This window comes from Pleurodeles waltl, chromosome 9, assembly GCF_031143425.1.
Source record: "Pleurodeles waltl isolate 20211129_DDA chromosome 9, aPleWal1.hap1.20221129, whole genome shotgun sequence".
Taxonomy (NCBI): Eukaryota; Metazoa; Chordata; class Amphibia; order Caudata; family Salamandridae; genus Pleurodeles; species Pleurodeles waltl.
Genome location: NC_090448.1, coordinates 21,604,920 through 21,630,997, shown reverse-complemented (window position 1 = coordinate 21,630,997; position 26,078 = coordinate 21,604,920). Strand labels below are relative to the sequence as shown.

General features: G+C 44.7%; 1 protein-coding gene and 1 long non-coding RNA gene across 5 annotated transcripts in view; one reads left to right on the top strand and one right to left on the bottom strand.

Moving 5' to 3' along the window:
* Positions 1 to 4,126, bottom strand: part of IL17RC (interleukin 17 receptor C) — a 167,861-nt gene extending 163,735 nt beyond the window's left edge. For 2 of the 4 annotated variants that reach the window (XM_069206157.1, XM_069206160.1), the window contains exon 1: positions 1,614 to 4,126. In XM_069206157.1, coding sequence (XP_069062258.1) covers positions 1,614 to 1,718 — 105 coding nt within the window. In that variant the 5' untranslated portion in view covers positions 1,719 to 4,126. The remainder of the gene's footprint in view (positions 1 to 1,613) is intronic. The other 2 variants (XM_069206158.1, XM_069206159.1) reach the window with 2 other exon arrangements.
* Positions 1,920 to 25,441, top strand: LOC138258863 (uncharacterized). The gene is made up of 3 exons (XR_011198591.1): positions 1,920 to 2,027; positions 22,059 to 22,232; positions 24,481 to 25,441. It is a non-coding gene; the product is annotated as an uncharacterized lncRNA (long non-coding RNA).
* Positions 25,442 to 26,078: the final 637 nt, after the last annotated feature.

Here is a 26,078-nt window from a genome sequence, read left to right as displayed (position 1 = left end):
TGTGTTCGCGGGTATCCTTACTCCGGCCCAGAGGTACTCTGTGTGGAGGGGCATGTGTGAACCAAGCCATCCGGGCACCAGGTGCCACACGGGTGCGCAGAAACCTCTGCCCTGAGGGGCTCTGACTGGAGAGACCCCCAGGTGATGTAGGCACGGATTCCCCCCTTGCACATGGTGGCCATGGCACAAACTTTGCTTTTCAACTTGTCACCTAGAAAGGGCAGAGCAACGGATTATTTTAAATGCCAGGTGTAGGCGGGTGGCACGGACCTGGCAGCCACTGTGTTGTTGGCAACGACAGACATCTGTTTGGCATTAGTTCATTCTGGAGACATCTGAGAATCTGGAGGTGCTGTTGTCTCTTGTTTTGCATTACTTAGCGCCAAGGTTTGGCGCACAACCCTATGTCCTAAAAAAAGTAGACAGTTTTGCGTCAAAATATAATGCCCATTTCAAATCGGTACTGTCAAGGAAAAGTGTTTTTATTTTCTCTTTTCTTTTCTAACTTTTGCATGTGTGCTGCACGGTACAACACGCGCACAGTACAACACACGTACAAAGGGGACCCTTCCAGTGCCAAACCTATTCTGCACTATGGTGCAAAGGTGTGTGCGTGGTGCACGACTGCCTGATTGTGCCGGCACTAGGAGAGAAGAGTGTTATATCTTTGTAAACATGGCACGCTCCGGCTCTTCTCCTGTGGCAAAGCAGTACAGTATTTTTGGCAATGGCACAGCGGGAGAATTTGGTAAATAGTCCCTCATGCGCCAGCGTGATGGTTGGGAAATCCGAAGCACCCCCCCTCCAATATTATTGACCAAACTATATTAATTGTTGAACATTCACAGCAAGAGCCAAGAAACAATGTCTTCGGAGCCTGGGGGGTGGTGGGGACTTCAACCCCTTGGGGCTCCAACAGGCCACTGTGTTTTTTAATTAGAACATTCTGCCCGCCTGAGGCAAAATGTTCTAATAGCCTTCGGCTTGGGCCTTTAACGGTGGAGGGGCCTTTAAGAGCTAGAATTTCAGAGTTAGTTAAAGGTTTGCAATTTTTAACTACACTTCTAGGTACCTTAAGATACATTTAGCACCAGGTGTGTATGCCTGGAGTTAGGTATGGAAAGTGCAGACAAATTAACCTTTCACATTTTTGTCCATCAATTTTTTGGTGGCCATATGATATTCAGCCCTCGATATTCCCAATGTGTTCCATTAATACACGACACTTCCCAGCACGTCCCCCAACCTCAGCAGTACAACCTTGATATGGGTGACTTGTTAATGAACACGTATTTCTTGCACGGTTGTTGAAACTGTAAAGCGCACTGATTCCGTCTGGAGCAGCTATGCTGCAGAAAAAGAACAAATGAAATGACTAAACGTTACGGTGCATCTCACCACGTGCCTCGCTGACAGACATAAGCCGTGGGCCAAAGAAGGGCCCCTAATTGTGGCAGGGACCACAGAAACCCCTCCCATTTGATAGATGTTCACACCTTTCAGTGCACACCTCGAAATATTTGTAACATGGGCATCATTTGCCTCTGAAGAGAAAGTGTAATATCTTTGTCTAGGCGCTAGGCCTGAATAGGACGTCAGGTTTGGCTACGTACCCCAGTGCAGCGGACGTCACGGCTGCTTTCCAACTTCTCCAAGGTGCACGAGCCCCTGCCAAGCAGGAGAGACAGAAAAATCGTGAATAATGCCCCCATTGGCATTATTGGACCTTAAGGGCGGCAGTTATAGCGCCTCGTTCCTTTGGTCCAACGCCGGCGATCTTCAGCGCTCAGTTGGGTAAATTCAAGGTGTGCTATCGTCAAAATGCGCTTCCACAGCTGGGTTTCCTGTAAGCAAAAGCCATGCCGTAGTACATTTTTATGGGAGTGTAGCGCCTCGTAGTCATATTCGCGGAACACAATCAGCAGAATGCAGCGCCTCCTACCTCGGGTTGCTGCACAGGATCGGCTGACCAGAATGTAGCGCCTCGTTTGAGTTCACTATCGAGGATCTGCAGCACATAGCGCTTGGTGAGTATGAGGATAGGCCTCGCACCGCCTGAGAGTGCAGCTGGGACATTAATGAGTTATCAGTCTCTTGGGTGACACGGGTGTGCCGGCTCCAGGAATGCTGCCTCGTAGGAGGTGCGTGGGTGCTGGTGCCAGGGGCGGACCGTGATACTCAACAACAAAGTGGCACTGCCCATGCCCGAGGTTCCAGGCTGCCCAGTCCAGCCTGGGAGAGAAACCCAAAGGTTGTGGGAGACCTCCAGTGGTGAAGACAGCTTCAGTGGGTTAATGCACCCGCTGCGGAGCTCAGTGTATACATAGCAGGTCAAAGGTTCCAATCTTCTCAGGGCTGGGTCAGAATTTCATCCCTCGGAGGCTGAAGAAATGAGCCGACACTCTTCTTAGGGCTGGCTCACGGTTTCATCCCTCACGAGTGGCAGAACAAAGAAACCGACAGCCTCGGGCCCACCCCTGCAAACAACACAAGGACACCTGGAGGTCGAGGATAAAGGGACTTTAGGGGTTCACGAAATGTCCACGAGTTCAGTCTTCAGTCCTTCTCTTCAGGGGTTCCGGGGCTCAAGATCCAGGGGGCCCCAGGAGCGCACTGGGTCAGTCTCCTCTCCTTCTCGTAAAAGCAGAAACAGAAAGAACTTTTCGAAGTGAGCCAAGTTTCCCAACTTCCTGCGGCTCGGAGGTGGCCTCCCGGGGAGCGCCCTTCAGGGTGTGCTGCTTTCAGTTTCTGCACACTCCGGACTCCGAGCTTCACCTCCGGGAAGGGGTGCACCGCCCAGGAAGGACTTAGCCAGATGTGGAAGTTCACTCCCAGCGCTGACCACACTCAGTGTGATCTTCCGCCCCTGATGGGCTGAGTACACCCCTGAGCCAGGTGTGGGCGCACTTCACTCCCAGCGCCGCTTCCAGTCTCTCTGTGATCTTCAGCCCCTGATGGTCCGACTACTCCCCTGAGCCATATGTGGGTGAAGTTCACTCCCAGCGCCGCTTCCACTCTCCAGTGTGAGCTTCCTCCCGTGATGGGCTGAGTAAACCCCTGAACCAGGTGTGGGCGCACTTCACTCTCGGCACCTCTTCCACTCCCTGTGTGATCTTCAACCTCTGATAGGCTGAGTACACCCCTGAGCCAGGTGTTGGCGCACTTCACTCCCAGCACCTCTTCCACTCTCTGGGTGACCTTCAGCCCCTGATGGACCTAGTACACCCCTGAGCCAGATGTGGGCGCACTTCACTCCCAGCTCCGCTTCCAGTCTCTCTGTGATCTTGCTCCCCTGATGGGCTGAGTACACCCCTGAGCCAGGTGTGGGCGCACTTCACTCCCAGCGCCGCTTTCAGTCTCTCTGTGATCTTCAGCCCCTGATGGTCCGACTACTCCCCTGAGCCATATGTGGGTGAAGTTCACTCCCAGCGCCGCTTCCACTCTCCAGTGTGAGCTTCCTCCCGTGATGGGCTGAGTAAACCCCTGAACCAGGTGTGGGCGCACTTCACTCTCGGCACCTCTTCCACTCCCTGTGTGATCTTCAACCTCTGATGGGCTGAGTACACCCCTGAGCCAGGTGTTGGCGCACTTCACTCCCAGCACCTCTTCCACTCTCTGGGTGACCTTCAGCCCCTGATGGACCTAGTACAACCCTGAGCCAGATGTGGGCGCTCTTCACTCCCAGCTCCGCTTCCAGTCTCTCTGTGATCTTGCTCCCCTGATGGGCTGAGTACACTCCTGAGCCAGATGTGGGCGCACTTCACTCCCAGCTCCGCTTCCAGTCTCTCTGTGATCTTGCTCCCCTGATGGGCTGAGTACACCCCTGAGCCAGGTGTGGGCGCACTTCACTCCCAGCGCCGCTTCCAGGCTCTCTGTGATCTTCAGCCTCTGATGGTCCGACTACACCCCTGAGCCATATGTGGGTGAAGTTCACTCCCAGCGCCGCTTCTCAGCCCCTGTTGGCCCCACCATAGTCTCCTTTACTCCACAGTCCGCTCGTCCTTGCACGCCCTTGGGTCCTAGCGCTGCCTGCATGTAAACTCACCTGCCGCGGCGCTGTGAGCAGGGGGTGCCCCACGCCTGTCCTTGTATCTATTGCAGGTCCTTAAGGTGCAGGGCGTCTTACCTAGCGCCCGCTGTGCAAACAGTAGCGCTTCGACGCCTCTTCCACTAAGCATTTCACAAAGTGGGCGGAGCAACAGCGTGTATTACCGCTGCTCCCAACCTGCGGTCGAAGTGCATAAAAAAAAGTATAGGAACTGTTATGTTGCATGCAGTGTGGGTGGGGTCAGCGAGTGCGGGGGTCGGGGTCAAAGGTGTGCTAAAAAAACAAAATATTCTGTAAGTTGTTTAGGCTTTCACCCTCAGGCAGCTGGTATAAAACACCGCGCTAGCTTACATTATGAAACCTCTATTATTAATGCACTGCAGAGGTCTCTGGGTAACCACAGAGCCACAGAATTAAGGCTTGGTTGGTGCAGTGGAGAAAAGTGAGGTGTATTTTTAGTGCTACAAGGTCCCAGTCTTTGACAGAAAGCACTGTGACTATGTGAGTCATTATTTAAAACTTGCATTGTATTGAGTGTAAGATAGACTCAATCAGGTTGTATAAAGAATCAATCAGTTTTTATAAACCGCAGCTACGTACCGTGAGGGTCTCAGGCGCTGGTGGTGGGTCTGGGCCTCATTCGAAGAGCCACGTCTTGAGGTTCTTCCTGAAGATGGTGAGTGATGGGCTTTGCCTGAGGTGCGTGGGTAGGTTGTTCCGGCTCTGGGCTGCGAGGTAGGTGAAAGATCTTCCTCTGATGGTGGTTTTCCGGATGCGTGGAATGGTGGCTATTGCCTGTTGGGGGGGTCGGTGGGGTCTGCCGGGGTTATGGAAGGAAATGCAATGGTCTGATGCCGTGAAGGGCCTTGTAGGTGTGGATGAGTAGTTTACAGTTGATTCGCTTCTCCGCTGGGAGCCAATGGAAGATCCTCATGTTTTGGGAAATGTGTTCCTGACGGGCGAGGTTCAGGAAAAGTCTGGCTGTAGCGTTTTGGATGAGTTGTAGTTTTCTGGTGTTCTTTGTTGTGGTGCCTGCCTAGAGTGCTTTGCCGTAGCCGAGGCTGCTGTAAAATGCACAAAATGTTTAAGATAAAATGGTGCTTCCAAAACATAGATTTTAGTAACACCCAGGCCGTTTGCATTTTTTGTTTATATAGCTGTACTGTAGCAGCCCACACTTCACAGCTCGGCTGGTAACACCCTTGCACTACCAGTCAAAATGAGTAAATCTTTGTCATCACAACCTTCAGTTAAAGCCGGTGCCTGCAAGTGAGTAGCTGAAACCCTAAAATACGCCCCACTTTGAACCAAAGCTCTCTTGGCACCGAACAAGCACAGGAGGTCACTGCGACCCTCCTCAAAAGAACTTGCTTATCTATTCCATCCAAGCATCTATCTATTCATGCTTTCATCCTTCCGTCCATCCACTGATATCCGCCAATTCACCAATACATTCTGTCATCCATTCAGCCTTTCATCCAACATTCAGTCTATCATTCCGTTCAACCATCTGCTTATCCATCTCCAAACGTATCCATCAAACATATCCATTCATGCACCCTTTCACTCAGTCATCCCCCTTTCATCCCTACATCCATACATCCTGTCAATCATCCATCCATCTTTTTGCTCATCCATCCACCCTTTCACTCCATCCATCCATCGATCCTCCCTTTCACTTATCCATCCATCTAGCCTTTTACTCACCCATCCTTCCATTCACTCTTTCACTCATCCATCCTCCCTTTCAGCAATCCATCCTTACACTCATTCTTCCATGTATCTATCCATCCACCCTTTCACTCATTTATCCAACTGTTCAACCTTTCACTCAACAATCCCTCCACGAATTTACTCATCCATCCATCCACTCATCCTCCTATTGTTTTAGGCTTATTATAAGCCTTTGTTTGCCAGTTGCAGACAGAAGAGGCCAATCATGAAACCCTGCCTCCTCCCCCTTAGCTGCTAAAGCAGGAGGTTAACCCTTACATCTGCAGTATCCCACACTTGCATTTCTGACAGGCGCGCAGGCACCCGCCAGGAAGGCAGGTTTATTCTTTAGCTGTCTGCAGGCTCCATGAGTGACACTTCACCTGAAGCATTTAAACCGTCGGACATTCCCGTCCCAGGACGGTTGTTTCTTCACAAAAAGTAGGGCAGCTTCACGCCCACTTCGACCTCCGGTGGAGACACACTGAGGGTCCCCGGTCTGTGCCTCTCTTCACCTTCACGTGCATTGGAAAGGCTGAAGCAGTTGCTATTGGCTTTGTGCATTAGGCTGCTAGAAGCTGGTTTTTAGAGTCTGCAGCGCTATATTTCTGCTTTTAATTTACTTTACATATTGTTTTTCTGCCCAGAGTTTCTCTTTTCAGTGCCACTTACCTTTCCCTGCCTCGGGCTTCTCTGTGCCCCCCCCCCGTCCTCCTCCCTGCCAGTGGTGGCTGGTGGCTGAAAGCAGTGGTGGGACACAAATACAAGACGGAATTGCACCTTGTGAGAGAGCCTCACTACCCACGTATTTCCATTCACCTACTCACCCACTGCCTTTGGTCACCTACCCATTTACTCATCCACATTGTCATCCACTGCCATTCACACAACTCTTATACACAGGCACCCACATTTTCTCAGCCACTCAGTCAAGCCCTGCAAACACATTCAAACAAACATTGCCTCACCCATCCAGAATCCAGCAGTTTCAGTGATAAAAGGTACACGTTTATTTGAGCTGCAGATTACATGTTTAATATGACATATCACGTCATTAGTCTGCAGAAGAAATAAAACAATAACTAGCCATGATAAATTACTGGAACCATTACTGCCTTTGAGAGACGAAATCACCTACAGAGGCAGTGAAGGGAAGGGAGAGCAGAGCTGAGAGAACAGATTCTTTTCTTATTGTCTGTAAAAAAGATTGAGCTCCAACTTACTTGTGTGCAGGGTTGTCTTTGGCATATTTATGACTTGAGGTCTTCAGGTCACACTCCTGTCTCCCAGAGAGCCCTGGATGGAGTTATTTATTGTATTTATTCTATTTCTCTGCCACAGACTGCTTGTAATGTAGGAACAGGGGATTTTCTTTGGGCAATGCCACATTCTTTTAATAAAATGTGACCTCTGGCACGTAGACCCTTCTGATCACACCCCACCATTTGAGTAAATAGGAAAGGGTGGAGAATAATATCGGAGTGACATGAAGTTTTCAGAAACCCAGGCTGAACAAAAAATGCTCCAGGCTGTTAGGTCACTGCGTTCTGAGAAAACGTAAGGGCTTTGAGCCCTGCCAGCCCTACTGTGCAGCTTTCAGGCACATACTGACGCAGGCCAGTGGGGCTTTTCAAAGTGCACAACTTTCACTCCGAAAAAATGTTGTGCAGAAAATGTTTTACTTTCATCATGTAATTAAATTTATGCTTCACTAGAGAGGCCAGAAAAGGCTAGCCCCCGCAGCCCCTTAACCCTTGAACACCAGCCGCCACTGCGGTCCCTGCACTGTTATATCTAACCCCCTCTCTCAGGGGTTAAAGGGTGATGTCGCCTTCCTGGGGTGTGTTCCCTGTTTGGGCTCGTTAGAGGCTGGTGGGGACCTGGGGCGACCCCCTGCCTCGATGGCCAACCACACCTACAGACCTCCTAAACCCGGTCACTCCTGCGGTCCATCTACACGAATAATCTTATTCTATCCACGTCACTGCCCTACCACCCACGCAGCTAACCCTGCGAGCCTCAGACCCCTCCATGCTGTCACCAGGGGACCCCAGGACTGGCTCCATGTAGTTTCTACCCAGGCTGCCTGCACCATTGCAGTCGAGGGAGGTGGGGGGGTGGGGAGGAATCAGACAATTCCACGCCTCCCTTGTTTTTTCCTGAGTTTAATTCACGTTCATGACCTTTCTACGCCCAGCTTCTAAACCAACAGCGTCAGTATTGAGGGGCCTCTACTGGCATTGGAAAGCATTTGAAAGGTCACCGGCTAGTTCTATTTCCTTATTATTTAATAAGGTCACACGCCCCCTTGATGAAAACTGAACATTTTATTATGACTCTGAGAAAGGAAGCTTTGCATGCTGTTCCACTACAATCAAGAAGTTTGAATACCCTGGAGTTACTCCACATTAGTAACTGCAAGCACATGGCCAAGTATAACAGATGTGGATTTAAGAAGAGTAAATGTATGCTTCCTATATGCTTATTTTAACACTTTGCTGGTAGTCGATATTGTGTCGTAGATATGTGTGGATATCGATATTCTTGGCCTCAATATTGTGACATACAACAGTTTGCAACATGCCCCCTTTCCACTTTGCACCAGTGCTTAATTTGTGCTTGTTGTTTCCGGTGCTGAGCACCAGCACTTCTTTTTGAGGGCCGGGACTTATTTTTCTGCCTCAAGCATTTACTGCGAGCAAAAGGCACGTATGGGAATGAGGAGGTTAGCAATGCACACAACACACGCCATAACATATACTGGTTGCCTGTTCTTCTCTTTTTCGCTCTTTCCTTTATATCTGGACTGTTTGCATGTTTGTGTTTTGGTGCTGGTGGTCAACACATGTTAAGGCATGTGTTATGTGCTTTGGCAACCATGAGTGTCAAATTTCAGTTGCTTGTCGCATTTGAGACTCTGGAATGTGTCAATTCCTTCGAGGTACACAATAATAGGGTACGTAGTGTATCATTGTTGTAAAGTTCTAACATACCTCCCACATTTAGAATCAATGTGTTGGCAATCTTGATGCAGGAAAAATGTTCCTAAATGCCCTACTCCACTGGTTCCCAACCTGTGGTCCGGGGACCCCTGGGGGTCCGCGAAGCCTTCTCAGGGGGTCCGCGAGAGCCTAGAAACGTTAAAAATATTACCAAATATTGACAAATTAGGCCCCCAGCTTCCAGTAATGACTCAGGCGGGGGTCCCCGGATTCCCATGATGATTCAGTGGGGGTCCCTGGGTTCCATTAATGTTAATGTGGGGGTCCACAGAAATCAAAAGGTTGGGAACCACTGCCCTAATCCATGGTCCTTCAGAAAACATCACACTTCTTGGCCATCTTCGACTGCTAAAGCGGAAGTCTATCAATCAATCAATCAATCAGGATTTGTAATGCCCGACTAATCACCCAACAGAGCATCCAGGAGCTTGCAGGTCACAGAGACTCATTCGAACAGTGAGGTCTTGAGGGCCCTTTGGAATTCCAGAAGTGAGGTGATGGTTTGGAGATGCGTGGGGAGGCTGCTCAAAAATCGGGGGGATGAGCAAGGAGAAAGCAGTGAAAATGAGAGAAAATCAAGGACAAGTCACTCAAAAAACAGGGGGATAAGCAGGGAGAAAGCAGTGAAAATGGGGAAAAGCAATGAGAAAGCAGTGGAAACGAGGGAAAAGCAAGGAGAAGGCTCGTAAAAATGGGGGAACAAGCAAGGAGAAAGCAGCGGAAATGAGGGAAAAGCAAGGAAAAGCAAGGAAAAGGCTTGCAAAAAACAGGAGGAAAAGCAAGGAGAAACAGTGTAAATGAGGGAAAAGCTAGGAAAGGCTTGTAAAAAAGGGGGAACAAGCAAGGAGAAAGCAGCGGAAACGAGGGAGAAGCAAGGGGAAGGTGCACAAAAAGTGGGGGGAAGCAAGAAGAAAGCAGCGAGAATGAGAGAAAAGCAAGGAGAAAGTACACAATAATAGGAGAAATACAAGGGGAAGATTGCAGTAAAAGCGATGCAGCAGCAGTGGGAGGGCTGGCCCGGCCCCCTAGCTGATGTATTGATCCAAGATGGCCGACATAATGCTTTGAAACATGGTGGATATCTTACATCAGTAAAACAATAATGTAATATGGACAATACCATTCCAAGACAGATGCCCAGTTTAGAAATAGTGACCGCAGAGGATGCAGCAGAATGCAGATGAAATGATGGTTAGCAAGCGGCCTAGTAGTGCTGTATGGAGATCTGTAAGACTTGGGGAGGTGCAAGACGATCTATTAAAACAAAAAAAGAAGGCAAAGAAGGAAAGATGGACCTACAAAAGGAAAAACTAAAAGATTGGCCAACAACCAAGACAATGAAACACACCCATTTTAGGTGGATGTGCACATGAGATCAGGCAAGATACTGTTACCCAAAGGGCAGAAGTAGACTGGCCCTTTGCTCCATGCTGTATGTTGTCACGGGGAAAAACATTATGTGAATGACATGTAAACAGACAAAGGGGGACTGACACAAAGCCCACTAAGTATGTATGAAATATTTGATTAGTTTTTAATTACAAACTTTTCTGAATGAACCAATCAAGCCCTTAGCCTTTATCATTGGCTGTAACAAAGTCAGGCCTCCTGTTTTGAGCATAAGCTAGGAAACAGCACATTTGCAGTCATACATTTTTCAACAAATATATACACATTTACAGCTGGAAAAACAATATATCCCCTGTAAAAAGGGCCAAACAAGGATTATCACATTGCAACCCTTTCATTCCAAGTGTTTGTCACTGAGGGCAACAAACACCAGAATCATGTTGTAATCAGTCAGATTTCTTGTGACAAAATCTATCAGGGACAAGGTACCCCCTGCTGTACATTATAAGGGTATTGCAAGTCACCAAGGAGCTCTATAACGAGGCTGAAGGCCAAGTTCCTTTATAAGGTTATGGGACTCCAAGGTGACTTGCAATATCCTTATAATTGTGTACACCAGGTGGTACTTTAACCCATATAATACATGGTCGCACCATCACCTTTCCCACAAACCACTTAAAACCTTGCTGCGGAGCTCTTTCACATGAAAGAAAGAGCATGTTTGCAAACATGAAGAATAAAAATAAAACCTAAAGTGCAAAATTAAACACATAAAAAAACCTGTTAGTTATTTGTTTGAAACAGATATTAGAAACAGTTCAACAGAAGTCATTAAAAAAAGCTGCACTAGCTCTGAGTGAGTAGAAACATGAAAAAAGATTTTAGCTTGTCTCTATCTAAGGAGTACAAAATATAAACACGCTCTCTCTGCTTGTTATTGTAAGCTAAAAATAGAGCAGAAGAAAGAAAAGCAATGCTCCATTTCCATTGCTTTAAACAGCTGCTTTGGCTATGCTCCATGACCTGACTTGCTTTCACCTCGACTGCGAGCTCTGACAGGAGGCATTGAGATGTCAGAGCACAAATGTAATATCTCATAATAGTTGAGTTCTGAACTGCCAAGCCAGGTCCCCCCTGGACCAGAAACAAGCATCCTGGGACCGTTTCAGAGTATCACCCTTCATCAGGCAGGCTAACTTGAATCCAGTGGCACAGTGAGCACGGGGCCCACATCGGGGCATACCCTTCCCACTTAGGGCAACAAAAGCAAAAAGAACAGATGATGGACGGCCTGGCAGTTCGGGCTGGACTGTTCCGATGGGGAGGAGGGTCAAGACTGATTTGCATATGGCTGGGTCCAAACTGGGGTGGCATGGTGAGCAAAAGAACGATGGATTAAACTCAAATCTGTGACTGGGGTGAATGCTTGATTTGTTCCACTTTCCACCCATCGTCTGTTCTTATGGCAATTGAAAATTAATTGCATAGATTTATTTTCAATGTAGATCAAAATAAAAAAATGGAGCAGCACTATTAACTTAATTTTTATTTAAATCTTTAAGTATTTTAAATATATTAACTATTAAGTTAAATACATTAAGTTAAATATATTAAGTTAAAATATTTTTATGGAGTTTAAATTAAAAAATAAATCTCCTTCTTAGTTAAAAATATACTGTGAACAAAAATTATTACAAGTTATCGATAAAAATTAATTGAAGGTAACACTTCTATTTTAATAAAAATTAATGATACAGTCCTCTTTACATTTAAAAAAAGGTTGGTAAAAATAAAAATATGATTTATGTTCAGATTTTTGTAACATCAAATTATATTTGTTTATATTTGAACTACTTAAAGTAGTTTAATTTAATTTAACATTATTTCATATAGGGTTTTATTTTACGTCCCTGCTGTTAGTTTCCATGGGAGGGTGTTGTAGTATCAGTGGTTAGCCATGTGTGGTGATGGACTTACTCCAGCTCTGAGCTGGAGTAATTTACTACTGTTTTGGGTCCTTCCTTGGCAGTAGTAACTTTAGAATTGCAGTTTGTGAATAGTAATGGGCTTACTCTTTCGTGGGTGGGTACAATTCCTCCCTAAAATCCTCCCTAAACCTCCCTATATGTCTACTTACTCCTTCCTAAACCCTTCCCATTCAGTGGTAAGTATGCCCCTTTTTCTACACACTCCTTCGGTGGGGCACCCACATTTGCTACTGAGTTTAAAACTTGCACATATGAGGATCTCCCCATAGAAGAGACAGGAGAGGTGGAGGTTTGTGATTAGGATTTTGTAGTATTTTAGCAGTACTACCGAAGTACTGCTAAATGTACTGGTAAATGCACCTTGTGAATAGGCCCCTGTGTATTTGTTTACTCTTTGTATTTTGTTTGCTTGAAGGTGCTGCATATTTTGCTTTCCCTTGCTGCCTGGTTTGGTCAGCCCATGGTCTGGCACAGGTGTGAGAGCAGAGCCATCATAAGGAGGTTTGATGTGCCAGTCTTGAAGTGAGAGGCGGGCACTGCCTAGAGCCAGGCAGGCAGCCCGTTGAAAGGATTTGTCAAGAGGACAAGGAAAAAAGGAAAACAGAAAAAACAGCACTGCCAAATCAAATAGATACAAAACAAACTAACAGAAGAAAGTTTTGGTGCTAGCTTTCAGCATTCCTAAAAACAACAAAAAGAAGGAATTGAGCCTCATTGCTAAGATTAAAGAAGCATACACCTTTAAGAGTGAGGCAACTTTAGAATTGTAGTTTGTGACTAGTGATGGGTTTACTCTTCTGTGGATGTGTGTTTTGTATCAGCATGTCTCTTCATAAACTCTTTCTTAATTTTCCCTAACCTACTATTATTCAGTATGACTTATTCTCCATTTTTTCACCACTCCCCAGGTCCCATCCACATTTACTACTAATTTGCATATTACGCATGCGGAGTGGTGATCTCTGCCCAACTATTGTAGGAGAGGGGGAGGTCTCAAACCATAGGTTTGTGAAATGCATTTTGTAGTACATGAATATACCACTTTATGTGCTCCAAAATGCAATTTGTGAGAAGGACGCACAACGTTCTAGCTGGCATCCATCCCAATGTAAATGAACCAGGTAGCAAATGCAGTATGGGATGCCCCCATTGAGACATTCCAGCCTTATTTAGAGTTTGGTGGATGGGGTTACTCTGTCACAAAAGTGATGGATATCCCGTCCACCGTATTACAATCCAATTATATCCTATAGGAATCGTAATACGGCGGACGGGATATTTGTCACGTTTTTAACAGAGTAACCCATCCGCCAAACCCTAAATCAGGCTGGAATGTCTCAATGGGGGCATCCCATACTGTTATTTGTACTTCATGTAGTGTCGGCAGACACAACTACTCTGAATGTTATTACTTTGTTTTTACAGTGGAGCGGGACATTGTTTTAGAAGAGAGAAACTTGAAAAATTAGGAAAACAAGATTCAATAGTCCTGCACTATGCAGCTTAATAGAGATGCCAGAGATAATATCCTACAGGAGCTGCTGTGAATAGATGTAATGGTTGGTTTGTTTGCCCTTTCAGATGCTCTTTCATTTGTGTCATTGTCTCCTCTCTGGAGTGCCCATCAGGAGACACTGGCGTGGAGCCAATCCAGTTCACACCTTACTTTCTATAAATACTGCAGCTCTTGCGTGCGTTGGGTTCTCTTTCATCATACTTCGGTAGGGGCACATTTGAAGCTTGGCAAATGTGCTGCGAAAGTGCTTGAGAGGGCGAGGCTCCACTTTCTCCTTCTAAGCAGCAGTTAAATGTAGAACTCCTGGCTACTGCGGCAGGAAATTATTTCTGAAAGGGCTTGCAGCACTGCCCTGGCAGATTAGGACCACCATGACTGCCAGACCGTGGGACAACTAATCCTGGTGGTCCTGGCAGTGCGAGTGTGGCCGGACTTCCGTGGTCGTAATATGATGCTCAGACTGCCGCATTGGCGTCGGTCCAACCGCCACCGCGAACCTGGCAGTCATGAGACCACCAGGTTTGTAATGAGGGCCTAAATGTTTTAAATTGTCCTGGTGGGCAGGCATCTCCTCTCTTTCTTCACCCGTTCCTTCATCTCTCTCCTCCTTGAATCCTCTGTGAAAATCCAGAAAGTCATATCACGTTATCCCAATTTTACTTCAAGACTAGCTAGTCCATTTCAAGTGCTGTATGCGAGCCAGGAAGACCTGTTGCAGCCACACAGTCCTTCAAGGAGCCCTTGGCCTAGAAAGGCTCAAGTTGATGCTTTCTCCTCCCCAGGACTACTCTTGGCTTCTCCCTAATTTTTGAGATGTGTTGTGTGAGAAATCTGATCGGCGCTATGAAGGTGGCTCAGTAATTGCCCCCGTGCTGGTGATGTCTCTCATTTGGCTGCACTATGAGGCTCCGTCACTGGTGCCTGCTGAATTGTGATCCCTATCCAAGGGTCTTCTTTGAAAGACAGTCTGTGCTCAACGCTCTGATTCTGCTGTGAATTGTCATTGCAGCTCAAGTGCTTCCGGAGCCTTCCATTGCCCTGCAGATGTTGGAACAACTGTCTGCCAGCATGCTCCTATGTGTTCAAGACTCAGATACTCAATGAGTGGAGTGTTCATGTTTTCTCCAAGCCAGCCTGGGTTCTGCTCAACCGATGGGCGAGCATTGTGCCGCCACCATCTTTCAAGTGGACTATGCATTCGCAAGCACCTTTTTCCTCACTCTTAGAAGAACAACCTGATGTAAATATGTTCACTGCCAGGTCACACACCTTGATGGGTCTCAACCAATAGCCCTCGAGGACTCTAGGCAGAGGAAGTTGAACCTCCCAGACGCCAACATTATAATCACACCTCACTCTATTCAGGCCCCTCTTGCCCCACACCCAGCCATCCTTCTAGACTGGCCCATGCATCTATGATGTCATCTGCTACCTGAACATGAACATACACTAGGGAGGCTTTTAGCCCAAAACTTCAAGGTTATTTGTATGTCATCTATTGGTCTGGATCAATTCCACCATGGTCAGAAGTAAAGGGGTCAGACCAGCTGCTGATCTCCCAGTTCTTCCATGTTAAACCTAGACCGTCCACGTGAAGTTTGATCACTCCAGGTTCTAGAAACAGAAGATAAACAAAAAACCTTACGTGATGACCCTGGCTGCTAAATATGTCAGAGAGCTATGTGCTGTTTCTATTATTACCAGGGGCCCTTTCTGCAGTATTAACAACCCAGGCTTCAAAAATATATACTAAAGAGCAGTAACCCAGAAACCCCTGGTGCATCCACAGCCCATGTCTGGAAGCACAAAGCTGCCAAACTCCTGGGAAAAGTTTGTTATTCCTCATAATCCCAGTGCATCACCTGTAATGGCTTAGATGTTTTCATAACGACCGGTATCGCAAACACAGATATTAATTCTGCCCTACGTAATTACTTGAGTATGTACAAAACATTAGTTGTCAAAGGCTGAAAGTTTTCTATAGATATCTGCTAGATCCCTCAATCTCAACAGCTTTTTTTCTCCTTTAAACTCACAAATTAGAGGCTTTGCTTCGATAAGGTACCAACCTATATATTTATATGCGCCCCAATATTCCTCTATACTGACTTTGTGGCTCCTGCCAACCCACTTCTTTTCCTTATTTTCTTCTCACAGTATTTTAGAGATATGATTTTACTTGATAGCCTCCTGTGTGTCCGGCACGTACCTCACGCATATCACCGTAATCCTTTCTACGTAGCTGTTTTGGACTCGTCAAACAGTGTACGTGTCCCACCCTCATGTATCCTCCTATTACGTATGTGCTCTTTCTTACTATAACTCGTGACTCGCACCCTCGCCACGTACTGCTAATTACCCGACATATTACATCACTCATGACATAATCTATGACATCATTGATAACATGACTGCACCATCTGACATGACATCATCCATGACGAGATTGTGCATTGTAGGGTGCGTGTTACAGTTACATTAGGCCACGAGTTATAGTTACTTACGATGAGTATAACTGGTGAATTTCAATGGTTTTGTTAGTTTAAAAAGGTATGTTTTATCTGACATTTCCACCTAACTGTAGCATCCGTCGTTACTGTGACCAGTTAAACCATTACAAAGGGTCCCCGACTGCTGGGCACCTCAAGGAATGTTTTTAATAACATTTGGACTATTTGAGCTAAAAGCACATTTTTGTTGAAATCTGCAGATTACGCAGAAAAGCTTGAATTATGTGGCAAATCCATAACTGCTGGTAACACTGGGACTGCAGAGTAACACAAATCAAGTGGTCGTGGTAGCATAGGGCCCATTTCACAAAGGCATTTTCTGGAGTCAACACAAGTTTACGCATTCCTCTAGGGTGTAAATGGATTCACCATTGCAGGTTTCACATCCACAATTTTGGAGAAAGCTTTACTAGTAAAAGCAACACAAGGGGTGGGAAGTTGGCATTACCAGGTGTGGTTAGCCTTTTAAGTTTCTGAACACCAATAAACATGGACCTCTGAGGGCATCCACAAACTGAAATCTGACGCCCCCAACCCTGGAAGTATTTGGAAAGTGACTCCAGCCAAGCACTGGAGTGAGCCCCTTTGCAGGATGGATCACACCCAGATTTGTTGAGGGTGCTGGGAAAGGGACTCCTCCATATGAAAACATCTTTTTAGTAAGCAGAAAAAAGGAAAAGAAAACATATGTGCATTTGCAGATTCGACTGCCCATCTCACTATGCTGAGTGCGCACTGCACGTACAGCACAGCGCCTGGAAGCCTGCACCTGGTGTGCCCTCCAGGGAGACTGCCGCACCTGCTCTGTGAATGACAACAATGTGCAGGAGTGTGGGTGGAGGTCTAAGACTGCCTGAGCAAACTCTTAAACCTGTTTGGTGACCCAGGCCCCCTGCATGTAGACAGAAGTGACTCAGAGTGCGCATTGAAACTGACCTGCAACTGAAGACTACAATATTGTTTACCAACAAGCCTGGGCTGCATGCTTTTCATTATCTTTTCAAGGGGGTGGGTCAGTGTAATACCTGTGGGAATCTGTGTCTCCAGCCCAAGTGTGGCTTTAGAAATCCTTCAAATTGTGGGGGTTTCAGAAACAGAGCAGTGCCTTGGAGTTTCTGCTGTAGAACCAACTCTTGCAAAAAGATCACAGGGGCTACTCACAAACTGTACTTAGTAGAATGTGTATTTGTAATACAGAAGTACTACAAACTGCAGGTCACAAATCTCACATGGACACGTCTGCCTTCACCTCTCCTATCAATTATATGCACGGATCCCAGCTATGAGTCCAAAGACCTCCGCACACATAGGTCGATGTTTTAGTAGTACGCATCAGAGGGAGGGGGGAGGAGCTGAAAATTGGGGAATACTTACACCTAAATGAGAGGGCTTTAGGGAAGGGAAAGGAAGGGATTAGGGAGGGACATTAAAAAACAAACACCAACCCACATAAGGCTGAGTATAGTACTATTCACAAAATACAATTCTAAAGATTTTACAGGCTAAAAAGTTCGAAAACAGTCATAAGTGTACTCCTGCCATATCTTAGAGTGAGTTCAATACCACAAAGGACCACTCACAAACACTGCAAAACCTTCCAATAGAAAAGAATGGCGGTAGGTACTAAAAATTGTACCCCATTGGAAATAATGTTTAAATAAATACAACTATTTTAATTTTTGAATAAAATAAATCAATGTGTTTAATTTAAATGTAATTAATAACAAATACAGTATTAAAATGTAATACTCAGGTCAATTTAATACCAAAATTACAACAGACTTTAAAATGCTTCTAAAATAATTTTTAACCTTTTTGAAAAAAAACTATAATTATTGATTTTCTTCTTTAGGGATATTGTTTTTCAATAATTTTAATACATTTGAAATATATTAATTATTCAATGTTCATTAAGTTAATATTATTTTATTTTATGAATTCTAGATTTAAAATAGATATATAAAATATTTCACATTAACATTTCATCATAAAATATTTTTTATAACTTTCCTTTAAAGTTTAATAAATGTTAATACATGTTTCTATACTTTATCATAGAGAGCTCCACGGAGAGCTCCATCCTAGTGACTGAAACCTATGACTACTTGTAAAAAGCTATGAATCATATATTTACATTCATAAATCCTGCTGTAAGACATATAAGTTTGCACCTAGAAGTAACTTTAAATGCAGAAATCACGAATAGCAAAATAGTGTAAAGTTACTTGTATGTGCAGTAGGTGGTTTATACGTGTGGCCGTGTGGCTGTGACCGTGTCTCCCCGTTGTCATGTTCAGTAGTTTTTATGCTCAGTCTTGCTGAACTTTTATCATTCCACTTTTTTAAAGATCCAGCAATGATGTTTTTACAATTGTTGACTGATGATTTTACTTGTTCTGTAGCCGTTTTTCATCTCCTGCTGTTAAAATTAGATGGTCATTTGATGAATAATTTTTACTATTAATTTCCTATATTGCAAAATGACAAGTTGTTGTGTGATGTTATATATTATGTTAAGACTAGGTGGCCGGGAGAGAAAACCCTTTCGCCCGAACTACAACCTTGTTGGAAAGTATCGGAGGAATTATCTGTTGAAGGTGACAAGCTCATTAGATGTGACAAACTTGTTCCTCCGGAATGTCTCAGAAGGGATTTGATACTCAAAGCACACATTGGACATCTTGGTTCTACTATTACCAAAAGGAAGCTTAGGTCAAACTTCTGGTGGCCTAGGATGGATAAGGAAATTGAAGAATTAGTGAGGAATTGTCCTAGGTGTTGCATAAGGGACAAAGTCCTTGTTACTCAGGGAGTCAGTGATTCTTTTGTTCCATCACCAGCTAGAGCGTGTCAGAAAATTAGTCTGGATTTTCTTGGTCCTTATCATGTGTTGCCACCAGACATGAGATATTTCATTGTGATGGTGGATCATCTCTCCAGATGGGTTGAGGTCCTACCCATAAGGCTTCCCACCACACAAAGTGTTATAAAGTGTTTGAAAGATGTTTTTAGCCGGGAAGGTTTGCCTGAGCAAATAATGACTGACAATGGGGTACAATTTGTATCGACAGAAATGTGTCAATTCCTGCACAGGTGTGGTATTAAACACATAAAAACTCCCCTTTATCATCCCCAGAGTAATGGTGTAGTAGAACGTTTCAATCGCATGCTTGTTGAGTGTATCCAAGCAGCTCTTAGGAGCAACTTGTCTGTGAGACAAGCTATTAAAGAACTGATTTGGTCTCATCGCACTACACCTCATGTAGCTACTGGCAAAACCCCTTTTGAATTAATGAGAGGGAGGGTTGCAACAACAGAATTGTGTCCTTTTTGGATGATTGAATTATTTCATGAAAGGTGTGATCTTAAGGAGGCTTGGCAGATAGCGAAGGACAGTTCCGATGTTATGGGAAGAAAAAGGTTGAAGGTGATACCAGGATTTTTTTTTATCTTCAGGTTGGTGATTGGGTGCGAGTTAAAGAACCTTTGTTAGTCAGAAAAGGCTTGTCAAAGTTTAAAGAATCCCAACAAATTAGAGAAGTACGTAGAAATGCTGCTAGGTTGACTGATGGGAGTTGGTGGGGTGTTACACGCTTAGCGTTAGATCCCAGTGTTCAAACAAATAGTGAGTGTAGTGATAGTCACAAGTTGTTCAATCAAACCAATGGAAATGAAGCTGAAGCTCGTAATTCTTCTGAATGTGTAAGGAAGGATAGAACTGTTAGGGAAAGATGTAAGCGGGAATGCCGCAGACCTGCTAAGTTTTGTGATTATGTTTTGTCGTGAAAACAATATATATATATACATGTTGATCACTCATTAGTTCAGTTGTTTAATATGTTGATCACACATTAAGTTAGTTGTTTTTTTATGTGCTTAGAATGTGCATGGTATATTGTGCATGTATTTTAGTTTCATTCATTTTGATCTTAGAAGTGTATTTCTCATTTAGGTTGGTATTTGTGTTCAATTGTATTTATTTATTGGAAAATGTTAATGTTTAATTTAAGAAAGGGGGGAGATGTTGTGATGTGGCTTGGAATGCCTGCGTGTCATGTGGAATGTCCATGACGGAGCTTGCTGATGTCTTGGCATTCCACATGACACTAACGGACTGAGGCACACGTCTTATTTTCCTCTGTGCCCCTTTTATACTATATACTTAAATTTGTGTTACAAACCATTAAAGACTTACTCAACTAGTCCACCGTCGTATGGCTCGTCACATCATGTATGCTTTTGTTTTTCTCATCACATCCTTTTCCATGATCTTGCTAAGAAAGGGGAGAATAGAGTTTGGTCTGTAGTTAGCCACAATTGTGGGAGCTGCAGTTGTGTTTATAAGAGCGGTGATGATGAAGGTGTGTCTCAGAGAGCTTGACAAACATCCAAGGCTGAGTGAATCTTCCATCATGTTGATGATGTCCTTCACAGAAGATGGGAGGAATTGTTTTGAAACACAAAACTGATGGGTGGGGGCACAATGCAAGATTTGAACCTTCTATTTTGTTGACTAGGCTCTACAAGTCAGAGGTATCCGGATCCTTGAATTTTGAGAGTGGATTGAAGAAGCCGCGGCAACCTTCGAAGGAAAGGAACTTGAGCCTATGTTGTGGAGACTGAGTCACTAATTTGGGAAATCTCTGATTAAAATAAGCATACTAAGGTGTGTAGGGTTTGCTGGGAGATGCAAGGGTTTCTTTGTAGGCGACAGACCATAAGCCTTTATGGCAGACGTTGAAGATTTCCCTAGTGTAATTGAATGCTTTGTAGATACATTTTCTGTAATAGACTGGAGAGGAATTCCTCCCAGATTTGGGGTTTTAACATGGATTCTACTGCATAGATAATAGTCTGTAGCTGGCGTAGAACTTAGGCTTGGAATTTTCCTTTATTAGACAGGTTCTTAATCACCCTTTTAAGAACATCGAGAGCGATCCTTGTTAAAGTGATCTGCTAAGCTGGTGAATGCTCTCCACGGGAACAAATCTGCACCCCAAAATAAGGCGTGGTAAGCCATGGCTGTTTAATGTCTCTTACGCTGTAGGACTGATCCAGCTCATAAGTTCCTGTGATGCAGTTGCTGATGCTGGATTACATGCTAGAGGAATGAATGGAAGTCACATACCCACAAAGAATTGGTTAGTTGATCTGGCCTGGGATTTGGGGTCCCAACTTGGTACTACACATATAAGGGGGCACACGGAGATGCAAAGGAATGATGTATAACAGGCAAGTTCACAGTTCCGCACAAGCTGAGGTACTAGGACTCGTACAATCTATGTTTCTGACCTTGAATGTGAGTAGCGTTGGGCAGGGGAGGCGTAAGTCCATCCGGAAGGTTAGAGGTTAGGTCTCAGCAAAAGAATAGGCTTGACTACAAACTGCTATATGTCAGACCAGAAGAAGGGGCAGAGTATTATGTGGATTAAAAACTAGTAGACTTGGACCACTAAATACATTTAAATGTGTACTGTAACTATATAAATTTAAGTGTGCGCTCTAGCCTTGCCACCCCTGGTAATGCCTCCCCTCCACTCAAAAGAAAGATTATTGCATGAAAGTGATGTGTTTAACAGGTTTGTTATGGGAGGGATGTGTGCAGTGACCCCTGGCAGATGGCCTTTGCTTTGGAGGTGCATTCAGTAAGTAAGATTTCTTGAAGGGAGGAAGATAGGAGATTCTAAATGAACCCCCTTGGGTTGGTGTTAGCACACTAGTAAGAGGCTGACATCACCCACATAGGCTCATAACTAAGGATGCGTGCTGTAGTAAGGTGATGTAGTGAAGCTGGCCTTCTAGCCTGGATGTTTCTGCAGAATAAGGATATTTATTTTTACTCTCTATGTTGTTGCAACACAGTTTTGTTCAGCTTTTAAACAAGCAGATACATCATGATATCTCTATAATTGTGATTTTACATCTTTGCAGTGAGCACCTAACCACGTTAAGTGCTGCACACATCTCCATCCATGAAGCACCAACCTAACACCACCAGGAGTTTGGGTGAGGACATTTCATTTTGGATACCTGGCCAACCTGAAGTTCACAGCTTCCTGTCAACGAATGATGCAAAGAAGCTCTGGAGCTGCACATGTCCATGCTGTGAGTAAGGAGGCCTAGCAACAAAAGAACAGATGGCTGTAAGATTAAGCTTACAACTGAGTTTACCTCAGTTAACTCTGCCAGGACTTCTCAAAGGGATTCTTGGCAGGAATGAGCCCACTTACATGTGCAGACCTCAGCCAGGAGTGTGGAGATCTCTGCACATAAATCTTACTCAGAGATTGAAATTAGGTGATCCTAGGTAGGGCCAGCATTAGGGCTGTGCGACTGGTGCGGCTGCACCGGGCACTGACCTGGAGTTGGGCACAGACCACGGGGGCGGGAACTGTTTTTAGCAATAACATACGATTTAAAAGCACCTGTAGCAGATTTCCTTGTGTGTCCACCTTTCAGGCAGCAATACAAATTGACAGGATGATTCTTGTGATTAATGTTCCTACTAGAGAGATCTTTTGTCTCGTGGCAGCTTTGACTCACCATAAATAAGCGCAGAGGGTTGATGACAAGTGCACGGACAGTGCAGGGGCCCCCCTGTGGCCCCCTGGACCGGTTCTCTGCCAGCCTTTTCATGGTGGTGTTAATGCCATGAAAAGGCTGGTGGAGAGCAAGGTCGTAATCCCCAGGGCAGCGCTGCTTGTAGTGCCACTCTGGCAGACTAGGATCTCCACCAGACCATTGGGATCCAAGATCCTGGTGGAGCTGGTGGTCCCCTGGTGGTCGGACCGCCACACTCATAATCAGGCCCCTAGAGACAGACAAAACTGAGTAATAAACATATGCTTTTGGTCAAACCTAACTTTGCAAAGAGTCCCCTCCCGATGAAATCATGTCATTTTTAGGGGTGGGTGGCGAACTCTGCTCTGCTCACGGAGTTTGCAGAGATTTCCCCACTCCGTGCTCCCCTTAGAGCGTGGAGTTCCAAAAAACTGTGCAGTGGAGCAGAGCAGAGTTTTTCCTCACACGCGCTCGCCAACCATGAGCTGGCGCACGCGAGCAAGGAAAATCTTACTCAAGACCACCTCCTGGCGAGATTTCTCAATGCGAGCGGTCACAGGTGATTGCGACCGCTCGCATTGAGAAATCATCTGTTCGCGTGGCGGGAGCTGCCGCTCGAGTAGAAAATCAACTTGAGCGGCAGAAAAGAAGCAGCGCCCTCTTGTGCTGGGCAGGGAGCCGTTTGGGCTGATTTTTCAGCATCAGACAAACACCTGTCACTAAAAATCAGCACGAACGATGCGACCTAACATACTTCGCCACTTGCGGAACTCCGCGTAGCGCAACAGAGTTTTTTGTGCACTTCGTGAAGCTCCGCGCATTGAAACTCTGCGAACTCTGCCTAGGCCTAGTCATTTCCCAAAGATTCAGGGTGGAACCCTGCAGAATATGCCGTTTTCATGTGGATTCCTCGAGGAGATGTGGAGTTGATTCACAAAATTATTCATGAGCACGTGACATAGCACTACACGAGTGATCCTTTACATACTTGTTCACGCCTTGATGTAGTGGTCCTGAAACGTCCAACCCCCATTATAAAAAGTGCAAAGAGGGAACAGACCTCTCCATCAGTTCTAAGTGCGAAGGAATACTCCCTAAGTAGCCCTTTTTCTGCTGACAGCAGAAGGAGAACAGGGTATATCCCATTTACAAGACATTGTTTACAAAGATCACATGATTTACATAAACAATTTACATAAAAGTATTTGGAGCCTCAGTTGTTTCTGAATGTGCATGTTCACTTTTTAAACTGTAAGAATATTTATTGCTCTCCTTTGTCTGCCTGAACGAGCATATTTCAGTGTTAGATAAGCATTTTATGTAAAAGCGCTGCCTGCTCGTTTGTTGACTCACCTTGCATCTCAGTTTCCATGTAAAAACACCTGCAGATGGGCCCTTATCAGCAGAATTCAATCTGTACTGCAAACAAAGCATTAATGCTCTAGGTATTTGCATGTGGCTGGTGATGACGCAGAAAAAGAAGGACTAACAAATATTCATATATCATGTAACCAAAATCGTATAAGTAGTGTGATTTTAGCAAAGAAAAATAATGTACGTGGGAAATTGTGCCCACGGGGTAGTTCGCCATTATTATAAACGAGATTAATTAATCATGAAGAATTTAAAATGTAGTAATCCGTCATAATTGCAAATGTATTCCATGATTTTCTTGTTGAAACTGTTATATGCTTAGCTTAAATTTAGCAGAGGCTTTGGCCTAGTAGCCTGGTCTCAAATTTTAACTGCGTGGTTTTTACTTGCATTAACAAAGACATTATTTTACTTTAAGGTTGTATTTTTCCAGTACAGATGACTAATACATTTATCTCAACGTTTCGTGCGAGGCTGGTTTCATCCTCTTTGATGCAAGGTCAGCTCCTGCAGGTGCAGACAATAAAGGCACTAAGATAAAATTAATTGGCAAACTTTGTTGCAACTTGTGTTCCAAGGCTCCAAGGACAATGTATGTAAAAATGAGTACTAGGAGAAAGGTACAATTCATTGGTCAAATTGAAGCCACCCTATGAACCCTCCAATGGAAGACCCTGAAGTATTTGGAATGTTTCTTACTTAAACCCACCGGACAAAGAGAAGTCAGCCATTTTTCCTTGATGCCATTTTTGAAGCCAAATGCCAGACGCCATCTTAGACGACATCTTGATGCCCTTTTCTCTATTCCAGAGAAAGAGACTTTGAGAATTCTCACCCTAGAGACTTTAACTTTAATTTGCCCCGTCTTGCCCATGCAGTAACTTTTACCCCATCTTACCCTTAACTTTGCCCCCCTTGAAATCTGTCCCATGCTGATCGAACCGGTACCTGAAGGACAAAGATTTTCTTGAATGCTGATTGTATTTGGTAAATATGAAAGGATAATTGTATTATGCATTATGTTTTCCTTCTTAGGTACCAACTGCTATTTTGATAGGGCTCAAGCTAGAAGTTTTCTAAATTTGTGTTGACTAAATTCGTTTTGCATGAAGCCCCACATGCCAATGCTAATTGGAGGTTAGTTGAGGTATTCACTTGATGCACCATGCTGAACTGAAATCTTGTTTTGCTGACCGATGTATGCAATTAGTCAAAATCAGTTACTCATATTAGTGATTTGCATTGCTATAACCAAGTGCATTATAATCCAGATCTTTCATAGATTGCGTTTCTTCTGTCGCTATGGACAGATAGTAATGTTCGTATACATATATCATTTGATTTTGAGACTCACATATATTGTGTTAGCTTTGTTAATATAGGGAAATAAATTCATTAACTTCTAACAAACTGGTGTGGTTATTCATGACTGAAAGGTCATGGTGCGTCAAAATACTGATTGTTATTGATTTCTAATGTGTAGCTTGATCTATTGATTAAGTACTGGGTATTGATTACAATGGTTATTGATTATTGATTTGAGTGATCCGACTATTCTTGGATGAGGAGAGCCCAACTCGGTTAAAAGGTTCACCGATCTCCAGCGTGCCCAAGAACAAGTAATTTGTAAGGGCTGGACCTGCAATCACTGGTGACAGTTTGAATGCTCTGGCTTTTTCTGAGGTGGTTTTCTGTTGGAATATAGTGTATTCTTGTTGACATTTGCTTATGATGACAGAACCGCTTGTTCGTGAGAGCAGTGTTTAATTTGTACATAAAAACATGCAGGTGCCCAAACTCCTTCTCTTGAACATGCGGCTACAATTAAATGTGCGAACACGGAATACTGAGGCAGCACAATCCTGAAGCCATCTCTGGCCTCTTCAATCCATTTACAGCCACTCCCTGCCCCTTCAGCTCACTCTTGCAGCTCTCTGCTTTCTCCCTTTGAGAGACTTTTCCGTTTTTCTTCTCCTCCGTCTTTCCCATATGTGCCTTCTGCTCGCAGTAAACGCT